General features: G+C 36.8%; 1 protein-coding gene across 4 annotated transcripts in view; it reads right to left on the bottom strand.

The window, feature by feature from the left end:
- The window catches only part of Cfap95 (cilia and flagella associated protein 95), a 106,572-nt gene extending 95,505 nt beyond the window's left edge, over positions 1-11,067 (bottom strand). For all 4 annotated transcript variants that reach the window (XM_048806873.1, XM_015492839.2, XM_048806874.1 and 1 more), the window contains exon 1: positions 10,852-11,067. In XM_048806873.1, coding sequence (XP_048662830.1) covers positions 10,852-11,003 — 152 coding nt within the window. In that variant the 5' untranslated portion in view covers positions 11,004-11,067. The remainder of the gene's footprint in view (positions 1-10,851) is intronic.
- Between the last annotated feature and the right edge of the window lie 1,050 nt (positions 11,068-12,117).

Raw genomic sequence — 12,117 nt, 5'->3', positions numbered from 1 at the left:
TGTAAATCAATGGATGTGTAACTGATGTGATTCTGCAATCTGTGTATGGGGTGAAGGTGGGAGTTCATAACCCACTTGAATCAAAGTGTGGAATATGATATGTCAAGAAATTTGTAATGTTTTGAACAACCAACAATTAAAAATTTAAAAAAAAAAGATTTTTTTAGGATAGATAAAAATACCAAAAGTTAGAATCTAAACCCAATTGTACAGATATTTAAACTTTTAATCTTAAAAAGTCAATGAATAGGGCTGGGGTTGTGGTTCAGTGGTACAGTGATTACCTAGCATGCTTGAGGCACTGGGTTCAATCCCCAATATCACATTAAAAAAAAAAAAACTAAATCAACAAAATAAAGATATTGTGTCCATCTACTAAAAATATTTTTTTAAAAATTCAATGAATAGAGTATCAGTTGTTTGAGGCATGTTACTTATAATGTCAAATGAATATTTATTACAGATAACCAGGTGACAAAAACTAACTCTTTCTGTTTTGTCCAAGTCTAAAAAAGATCATGCAAAGTGACATAGAATTTTGAGCATACAGTACAGGTCCAATGATCTTTCTTCTGGTTAGTAATGGAAACATCTGCCATCTATGATAACATGCTTTCAGTTGATAAATCTATTAAATATTACCACCTTGTTTATGGGTACCTGAATGTATTTATTGTGTAGAGTGACATTATATAATTTTTAGGAATATATCTTCCATCTATAACCAAAAAATGGGCATTTGTGGCTTGTTATAGAGAATTCTAGTTAAAAGGATAGTGTCATTGTGTTTCATGTGATTTTACTATCGTTTACTGGTAATACTCAGGTAAAAAAAAAATCTTTTTTTTTTTTTTGAAATTCACAGTGGTCCTGTTAACATAGGCCAAAATGCAAAGACATCTGGATAAAAAATGTTTATCAATGGGAGATATCAAATAGCACAATTAAGAAATAATAATATGATTTAAGCGATTCTTTGACAGTTTGATCAAGGTAGAGAAGCTCCAAAATTTATAAGACTTCATAAGAATACAATGAACCCCATTTTACATTTTATTGTATATATTGAGGGTATGTGGCATGATGTTTTGATATCCTTATCTTTATATACATAAACATAGTAAAACAATTACTACAGTCAAGCTAAAAAAATAAATAAATAAATAAATATAATGAAGATATTGTGTCCACTTATAATTTAAAATATTAAAAGAAATGAAAACTAAATGCACAATACCTCTGCTGTTTCCGCTCATTGATTGTAGGTTTACAGATACATAAATTAGGCATTGTATAGATGGGTAAATTTTATTAAGATGATATGGTCACCCTCATGACTAAGAGTCACAATTCATGCAATGGTATACTACATTACAGGATATCAGTCATAATGCAACAACAACAACAAAAATGCCTACACATATTACCAATGAAAGACTCTGGAGGAAGGGACAACACTGCCCTCTGTTGAGAACTAACATACCACACTTTGGTTCTCCTTGTGGATCCTATGGTTTAGATGAACCTCCTCTAGAAAATTTGATCTGGTCCAACAGGCCAAGTTAAATGCTCTTCCAGATGCTTCCAGAATATCCTTCTTTTTCTTAATCATAACTTGTTTCATAGTGCATTATAATTACTCAGTGCATTATAATCACTCAGTTAGCTCTCCCCAGTCTTGTCTCACAGTAATCTCTAATACCGACAGGGAGGATGGTCATTGTAAAATTCCTGATCTAGCAGAATGCCTTTGGCATAGCAATGGCTCTATAAATGTGTTTTCAACCCGTGTGTGTGTGTGTGTGTGTGTGTGTGTGTGTATGTTTTGTGTATGTGGGTGCATATGTGTGTTTCTAGGTATCCAACCAAAGGCCTCACACATACTACATAAGCACTATACCACTGAGTTATACCTTCATTCCCCAATAAATGTATTTTAATAAATACTTTTCAAAGAAGAGATTTTTATCTAGAAAGAATATAATGGAGGAAAACACTTAGTGATTTTTTTAAAAGCTCATTTAATGATTCTGACTCCTAGCTGAGCAATTTAGAGTTTTTCTGTTTAAAAATTGTGACAAGTTATTCATTCTTACATTATAATTTTAAAATATTCTTCCTATCACTTTCTACAAAAGGAGGCTAGATTATTTCCACTAAAATTTGTTTTGCAATACGTTAATGACATTATATTAATTCTTCCATTTAATTGAACCTGGAACAATCTGATTAGGGAATCTAATATCTTACTAAAGAAACATATCATATTTCTGCCAATTAATTATCCTTATTAATGCATCAAAACTTAGTTAAATCAAAATAAAGAAAATACACAGCATGACTAATAACAATTAAAATTTAATTGTATTTCAAAATGAAACAAAGGAAACAGCAATAAATGATTAGTGTCTATCAAAAACAACACAATATCAGATTTATTCATAACTAACTTTCAAAGCACCACAAAAATATGCTTTCTTAACCTCTACACAAGATTTCTTTTTTCTGCCCATTGCATTTAAGTTCATTTTTTTTACACCTGCACTGAGTAGGGCTTTAAAGTCAAAACAATTTCAAATATAGGAAATTGCCCACGTATTAATGGGTTATTAAACTTTTGCTATAAAACTGGGTATCTAGAGTTTGGAATTCTTGCTCTGTTCTGGTACTACCTCTAGGATCACCACCTGAGCACTTCTTGCCCTGCGTATATCCACCTTGCTCCATGACTATTGGACAGGTGCCAGGTGCCATGTTTCCATTTGATCTTGTTCAGTCAGGTGACTCCAAATAGAATCTTGGCCCAGGAATGGGCATCTGACCTGAAGTTTTTTGATATGCAACTGAAAAATACCTTAAAGCCAAAAGTTCTTTGTGAGATGAAGATGTAAGGCGTGAACTTCAACTGCAGTAGCCTTGTTTCTTATAGTCTTCCGTGATAAGATGAAGAAAGAAGAGAAATGCAGCAAGACCTATTAGCATTCGTATCCCTTTGTCTGACTGTTTCTAAGGCCCAGCTGTACCTCTGTATTTCTTACCCAATAATCAGCCATTCATGAATATCTTAGGTTAATTCACTCTCTTAAGGTAGTGCAAGCTGAGTATCTGTCACTAACAACCAAAAGAGTTTGGTACCAAAAGGAAATGGTACCAAGGAGAGGGTACCAGCCAAATTCAGACATGTTTATTTAATAATAGTTTTGGTGCTGTAAAACAAACAAACAAACAAAAAATCCTGAGCCTTGAGCCTGGGTATCGGATGTCCATAGCCTGAACCTCTCCTTGTCAGAAATCTCACTAAGCCCTACATTCTTCTCCCTTTCTCCCTCACTCCCATACCCTTACCTAGAAAGAGATCATCAGAGAGGCAAAACAAGGGATTCTTGGTGGAAATGTCCTTGAGACTATCTGAGAGGACTGTAGGAGTATTACAATGGCCAAAGGGGTTCTGGTGGCTTCCAAAGCCCAACTATTGGACAGTCATAAGGGTAGGGTACTAGTTTGAGGCAGAGTCCCTTAGGCACAGCAATGATGTTTCCTAATCCCAGTGTGCCCAATGGCAAAATTCCTGTTCTGATTCTCTGCCTTCCAAGGGCTCACCTTGCATGCAAAACTATCTTACTTTCGTAAATGCCAGCTAAGTTCAGCAAACCTTCCCACGAAAATTGTGGCAACACAATTCTAGAGCCACTGGTTTTCTAAAAAGGTATTTGAGTCAGGTATGGAGGCACATGCCTATAACCCTGGTGCCTCCAGAGGCTAAGGCAGGAGGATTATAAGTTCAAAGCCAGCCTCAACAACTTAGGGAGGTCCTAAGCAACTTAGTTAGACCCTGTCTCAAAATAAAACATAAAAAGAGCTGGGAATGGGGCTCAGTGGTTAAGTGGTTCAATCCCTGATACTAAAAAAAAAAAAAAAAAAGGAAAGCATTTGATTGGAATCTGAATTTCAAAAAAGAGAACATTGAAAGAAAAATGTGGGTTCAGGGAAAAAGGAGGCAGGGTCTCCTGAATATTATCTCAAAAAATAGAAAATAATGTGCTTCTCCTAAAAAACTACTCCATTCAAAAGCACTTGTGGGTAATATGCGTATATTGAGGAATAAAAGCGTAGGACTAGATTAAAAATAACCATGGCATAGAATCTACCATTATAGAACACAGACAAGAATAAAGGGTGGTTAAACCAAATGAATGTGCACAGCATCATCTTTTTTACCCAACCTAAACTAGCAATTAAAAAGATATTTTAAAAAGACTCATAATAAGCACTGAGAGTGAGTCAGACTCTGTAGGAAATGAAGTATTTTGTCTACATTCTGATCATTTAGAGAATGTTTGCTTCAGGGGGAAAGCTGTAGAAAATGATATCAAATTTTTAAAGTAATTTGACTTTATTCTTACAATGAAAATAATATAGATTCTCTATATAAAAATGTAGAAATAGCAAAGAGAGAGTGAATAAAAGGACAAAAAGTCCAGTGATCCACCACCCCAGTAAGAAAGATTTTCTGTTATGTGGTGATATCCTTCCAGTCTCTTTAATGCAGATAGACATTTTTTTTTTTTTTGCAAAGGCTGTAGTGTGTGCGTGTTTTAAGACCTACTTGGAATGAGATTACATTTTCCAATATTAATCTTTATACTCTGCTGAACTTACTTTAAAATAACCTTTGCCTTGGGAAGAGTTGGGACCATTTCACAAGAAATGAAGAAAAATTAAGCATTGCTAATTAATTGCTGACTGAAAAATAAAATAAAATTTTTGAGTCCTAGGTGCGATATTTTTCTTGAAAGTCACACGTTGTTGAGAAATAAAAAGGTCTTCCACCAAATTTCTTAAGCTTCTACTAACCAGAGCTAGGATGACCTTATAATTTATCTTCTGAAGAAGGACACTTAGGAAGTGAAAGAGAGGCTTTTGATATGTCTCAGGCCAATGGAAGTAAACTATCCCAGGCACACCAAAGCCTATACTTACCCTCTTTCTGGGGCACTTCATTGGAAGCTGAGTTGATTGTCTATGTGTGGCTGTAGACCACCATGTTGAAGGATGTGGTGTCCATACCACAGTGGCTTTGGGGTGACTAGTCTTAAGTCAGGGTCTGGTGGAGGATGAGCTTGACATAGGGATCTCCAGTACCAGCAAGAGCCAAGATGGACTGGGTGTGCAGACCAGGACACCCGGGCCTCAACAAAACAACAATCTTAGCCACAAATCCACAAGCAGCTGGCACAGCAGTAGGCTCCATTTGAGGTAAGCGTGAACAAGGACTACACGTAGATATGGAGGCCTGAGTCCCTCCACCCCCATACCATATCACATAACCTCAGTCGCTCTCACACACACAGATGGCACTGGAGGAAGGAGAATATGGAGGAGGGAAGGACTCGGAAAGAGTGGGCACTGTTCTGAAAGGGACAATTTTAACCTAAAGCAAGCTGCTTAAACTTGAAGAGGTAGAAATAAGTTTTAATTGGCATGTTGAATTTTTCTGTAGTAACCAGCAGTTGAAAAGTTATAAGGATTAGTTTCAGAAAATAAATTTTATACATGCATCTGAGTCGCATGCAATTTTTTTTATTCTGCTACCCCCTAGACAGTGAATATATTTTCATGTCCTTACTCTTATTTCATCATATTAAATGCCCACAGGATATTGTAATTTGGAACTTTTATAAGTTAAGAAATAAAAATACCTCTATAAAGGATAAATGTCATTTCTCTCTCTGTTAATTCAAAAAGTACCTATCAGCCCCTGGTGGGATGTCACACACTGCAACTAGGAGCAGTGCAATCCTAGCTCCCATTTTCAAATTCTCCATTCTAAAGCAACTGATACAGAGGTGGCCAATATACATCCTGTTGCATCATGATCGTGGCTATGGAAATTGACTCTGGTTTTATTATGGATTTCTGTTATATTGTAGCCTTTTGCCTCAGGGTCTTCTTAAAACATAATATAGGAGCTGGGCATAGTGGAACACACCTTAGTCCCAGCTAATTAGGAGGTAGAGAGAGGCAGGAGATTTGTGAGTTTGAAACCATCCTGGAAAACATAGCTAGACACCATCTAAAAATAAAATAAATATATGTATGTGTATACACATATACAGATATGGATATGTTTTTGCTCTAGCATGGTTTGGGTTTCTGTATTCTTTCTACCAGCTCATATGTTCATTATTGGATAAATACCAAGTCAGTGAGCACTCACAGTGTTCTTATCCCTTATCCAGAGGCTTACTCTTTTCACGTCTCACTGTTGATTAAAAAATCCCTTTAGAGCCTTCTCCCTTCAATTTAAATTATATGCTGTGTGCAAGAAAACCCTATCACCAAACTGTCTCAAATGTACACAAAGTAAGAGTAACTAAGCTTTCTACTGAAGCCCAAGTATATGCTAAATATAGGAGGCTTGATAAGAAAGGAAGCCCTTGTGAATTTCAGCAAAGGGAGCGGCTGCAGTGTGTCATTAGTAAGGGTTTTTTTGTTTTGTTTTGTTTTGCTTTGCTTTGTTTTTATTCTAGTTCTTGTGTGTATGCAGGAGGCATAAGGAGATAGGATTGTAGGATAGCAAAGATATACATGACTCTGTCTTGGCCCTTAGTGATATGAGCAGTTCTAAATACTTTAGATCAGTATGGAAGGAAATCATTCATCAAATACTGGAAGAATGACATAGCAAATTAGAAAATCCACACCATTTTCTATTTAAGTATGCTAATGATTGGAACTGGGTTCTCCAATGAATGTGGAGTACTTTAAACACTTATGAGCTCCCAGTCTAAAGAGCACATTAGGATAGAAGTCTGAAGAGCTTCACAGAAAAGATTAGTTTTCACCTTTAATTCTAATTTATTATCTATGCCCAAGTGAGTTTTTGTGAAAATCTTTAGAATTATGAGTTTACCCTCACAATTATCATGTTTTTTCTTCCTTTTTTTCCTTTCTCTTTCTATTTTCTTCCTATTATAAGGTAGGAGGGAGGGTGTGAAAAGTAAAATACCCAGGTTTTTTAATTTGAGGCTTAGCAAGAAAGAAAAGTAATTGAAATTACAAATACATAAAATTAACCTGAGTCCTTAAAACTAAGTGTCACCATGGAGACTAGAGCAGGAACTGTCTCCATAGAGATCTGAATGATTTTTTTTTTTTTTTTGCTTTAAATTATTATCACTTACTACTGAATGTCAGTTTGGCCAAGGAAAAGATGAGAATGAATGAATGAATGAATGAATGGCATCACAAGAGAATTCATTAAGGGAAAGTCTAAATTGTTCTGGTTCTTATTTTTCCATTATTCCAATGAGTGGGAAGATACCCCAGGAGAAAATTTCCTTTCAAGTTAATTTCCTCTCAGTTTCTAATGGAAACATCTGAGGATAAGGTTCCATAAATGCTACACAAGGAGTAGTGAAGGATAATTTCTAGAAAATTCAACTCTCATTCAGAAGCTTCAGGTGTGATAATGGCTTTACCACTCTGGTTAAAAGAGAGAGCTCTTGGGCAATGTCTTATCTCCAATTATAGATCTGAGATGTCCCTGAAACAACCATTCTGTTATGATGGACACTTTATGGTGTATATGTGTCCATCATATACAACCATTTTAAAATATATAGAGAAGTCAAGCAGATTTCTATTACATACCCGATAAAAAGAAAAAGATCCAAATGTTTAAGCTGTGTAATCAGAATTAAATCAGAATTTGCTTATTGTAAACCAGTTACAGACTGTATTGTGTATATACAGGTTCAGTAACTTAACTCAGAAAATGTTCAGTTGAGAAGTCACCTAAATGATGCATTTATTATAGATATCAGGTGTTCATCAATTAAACAAAAGACCAATAATAAAAGGCATTAAAATTTAATGTTTTAATATATTATAAAATACGTTACTAGAAAGTTAACAATGATGACCCAAATGCATAAAAACAAAATGGTCAAGGACATTGTTCTTCCAGAAGTTTACATACTCTGAATTTTATGCAGCTTTTTTAGCACAGATCTTGGTGACTGGTTGGACATGGAAGAAAAACAAGATGTATGTTAGCAGTACAGCCCAGCTGCAGAAAATGTCAGTATTTCTCACATTTTACAGTCGAGTCTCATTATTTACATGTTTTATAAAGTTGCCACCAACACTCCATTAGTGAATTTTGAACCATTTCTCCTAGAGGAAATAGTATTAGATACTTGTGAACCTCTAGTCACAATATTTTCATGGACCAATCAATACATAAACTTGCTTTATGTGCATTTCTTTTTAAAAACAACTTAATATATATTGTTGATTTATGAACTTACAGCCAATAGCAGTATACCCCATACCGGAACAAGGCATATTTACCACACATGATTTTTCTGTAAAGTTTATCACAGCCCTCTTGCACTTAGGCATTCTAGCCAGCACCTTGGTACAATGCTTAAAGCCTGTTTTAACAACAATATCACATATACAAACAAAAACAAATAAATAAAACCATACACACACAAGAAATGCAGAAAAAAATAGCATTAAATAGATCATGTTTACAGTATGAGAGCAGAAATAAGAATGCAAAGTATGGCTTTGTTTAACCTCAGTTGGGAACACGTGTTGGGAAAAAAAAAATGATTTTGGCTCTTTTTGTTGCTCTGCCATGTTTGTAAGTGACCATAATAGTGCCTTGATATTGAGTTACAGATTTTAGTAAATAGGTGAAACTAAACACATATACAACCTTCACTGCACTTACTATGTGCCAGACTATATGTTAAAGTATGTGTCACACACTCTAATGGAAAGAGACCATTAAAGACAGAGGCCCAGAGTGGTTATGTCACTTGCCACATCAATAGCAGCAAAGTTAGTATTCAAACTTAAAGTCCAAGCTTAACAATCATTATGTTATGTTAAATAAATAATACTAGTTCTCATATATTTACTACTTACTTATGTTCCAGGCATGATGATAAATGCTTTACACAAATTATCTCATTGATAAAATGTGTTCCTATCTCTATGTCGCCAACATGTAGCAAAATGTATAACACATAAGTGTTTGGTAAGTTGAATTTAAGTCTTCCTGCTCCCAAATCTTCCTTCTAAAACCAACAGCATGACATTTTCAGCAGCACTGGAATTATTCTGAGTCTTCCGCTACCATTCTCCCCTCACCAGGTTCTTCTCCTCTTTCACATTAATGTTCTTCTGTGGCTTTGCTACTGATGTCTATGATGTTCACAAGGCAGCTTTTCAAAGCAATCATAGTGCAGAAGAGAGCAGAAGTACTGTCCCTTTGCAATAGTTCTTGCTCTTTAACAATAACTTCTAGTGGTGATTTATATTATGACCCAAATACTTATGGAGTAACAGAACCACAGAAAAGCCAGGTGTTTTACTTGACAGCCATGAAGTAAGCACTTTATGAACCTAAAAAAAGGATTGTCTGTTTCTAATGTAGCTTTGGATTCCAAATCTATCTAACCTCTCACACTGAGTTCAAAGTAAAGAGAGTCCATTTCAGAGATAAGAAATAAAAGGGTAGGAGGGAGCTTGTGGGAAAGTGGGAAGTAGGATTTAGAAAGCTCACAAGACAGAAACTGCAGGTTATCATATAAATCACATGAATGAATAGAAGCAAGTAGGGCTAGAGTAAAAAATCATTCATCTCCTGTCAAAGGCAAAAGCATAGAGTCAACACGATTTATTTTTTTCTTTTCATTTCTTTCTGTCCAGTTCCCAAAATATTCCAAATACTCAAAAACAATTATTGTCAACTGTATAGCAGGAAAATTGACCACAAAGAAAGGAAGACTCCACTTCTTTCCCAGTTATACATCTTGGTGTTGCTAGTGGTTGCTATAATATTTTATAAAAGAAGAGAATCTCTAATGAATTCTAAGCACAAACTGTAAAGAACAGGAAGCAATCCAAAAGCCTTTTGGAATCAGGCAAAAACAATCTGAGTAAAGGTTCCTAGAGAGAAAAAAAGTTCCATCTTAAAGGGCAAAATACTCAGCTCCTGTGCATTCATAGTTCCCAGGGGAATAAAATCTTTTCTTGCTCAGCCTTTCAACTTTTCAAGAGAAAACACAACCCTGGATTTTGACACGAATTTCCTAGCTTTAAAAGTAGCCATTTTTCTTTTTCTTTAAAAAGAAAAAAAAATGTAGCAGAATACATTCCAAACAAACTGTGTCTATTGGTCTTACCCATTGGGAGACTCCAGTGGGCCACCTCTGGTTAGAACAGTCAGTAAATAGCCTGGGGGATACTTTAGGACCTCTTTCAAGTGCCACAACCCAAAACCACTAAGAAAAGGCAGCCAGGAAAGCTAGTCCTCTAGTGGACATCTCCCTGGAACCCTCCAGCCTGAACCTCTGGCTTTCTAATAGCATTTGCCTATAAGTGTTTGTCCCGGGTGATTTCCAAGCCTCTGAAACCACTGGCTGCTTTCTCTGCATGGATGCTGTGAATCCTCAGATGGCCACGGAGCAGGGCAGCAGAACAGCAGGTCCTGGCATATGCTGGGCCTGGGGTATGCCTACTCCTGGAGAGACTCGCCTCTCCTGCTGCCGCCCAATTCACTTTCACCCTATTCACGGCTCCTTGAAAGGTCTCTGTTTCCCTTGGCCTTCTGTCTCTTCTACCCTGTTCCATTTCTTTCTTTTGCCTCACTTTTTAATTCCTCACTTTATTCTCTTTTTTCCTTCTTCCTCTTCTCTTCTCCCCTTCTTTTGTTACTCTCTTCTGTTCTCACTCTCCTTTCCTCTACTGTTCCCTCTCTGTTCCTCTCCCGTTCCATCCCTACTCCACTTCTCCCTTTCCCCAGCACCCGAAAACTGCTGCTAGCTTGCTCACCAGGAATGCACCAACACAGGCTTCGAATATTTCTTGTGATAGGACCGGAGGGTCAGGGAGCCCTTGCGTTCGAACAAGTCCGTGGGTCCGACCTCAAACCAGTATTGATTTCCGTTGTACCACTCCAGGCAGGGGCTATCACCGAGCCGCATGGTCGCTGTGAGTACAGAGGATTTCCCTCTGCACAGGTCCTGCCTGGTGCTACAAGAACCAAGATTCGGCGTCTCTCATCTCCTAAGCAACCTGGGGCGGGGTCAATGGAAGGGCGGAGTCAATGGGGGGGGCGGATCCCTCCAACCTAAAAGCTCTGGTTTCCCAGACAGTATCATTATGGATGGGAGGCGGCTGCTTGCCAATCTGCAGTGTCACTGATCTGCCTAATCGTAGGAATGGTAGGAGGAGGTAAGGGGCGCGATTTGCAAAGTCCCTGAGCCCTGAGTGGGTCTGTTTCCACTATCCTTGCGGAATTCTTTTTAGCTTCCATTAACTGTAGCCACCACCCTGCTTACAAAGTTTGACTAAATTGTTTCTACACAGCTTGCTAACCTGTGAAAGAGGCACAGAATCATGCAAATCAGCTGAATATGTTGAGCATCAATAAGCTTGGTTCCAGTTTCAGCCTTTCTAAACTTTTCTGAGCACTAGTATTATCCTCTGAAAAAAATTAGAGGAGTAGGGTGGACACAAAAATCTGAGGTCCCTTCAGAAGGAGAGGTGGGAAGATTCCACCTCTGGGCACATCTTAGGACTTGGCATTCAGCTCCCCAAGACTTGCCAAGTTCTCCTTGTTGCAACTTTTGACTTTTTGTGAGAGCACAAATTCATCACGTTATTGTGTTATGTGCCATATGTGGGAAGGAGATTCCAGAAAAGATTATGTTCTTGCCTTCAAGAAGTTATTGGATAGCTGTGTTATAGAAAGGTGCTTATTTCATTTTCTACTTCCCAAGAAAATAATATTTGACACATTCAAATTCTCCTCCCCAAACTTAACTGAGCACTTTAAGGGCATCATCAAACTTATTTATTCCTAACCAGCAAAGTACTTAGAACATAGCTTTTTTTTTTTCTTTTCAGAGCATTCAGTGAATGAACAAATATTATTTTTTACCACCTTAGATTTTCCTCAGCTTCCACAGATTCCAGAAGTGTTTGACCTTAAGATCACAAACGCACTAACTTAAGAAGTAAGAGATAATTGACATTATAATAGATTTTCTCATTTACAGAAGATTTATTACAATGTTCCTATAAATACTCATGCAC

This window comes from Marmota marmota, unplaced genomic scaffold (assembly GCF_001458135.2).
Source record: "Marmota marmota marmota unplaced genomic scaffold, marMar, whole genome shotgun sequence".
NCBI classification, from domain to species: Eukaryota; Metazoa; Chordata; class Mammalia; order Rodentia; family Sciuridae; genus Marmota; species Marmota marmota.
Note: the sequence above shows the minus strand (reverse complement) of the source record. Positions and strands in the feature narration are given on the sequence as shown.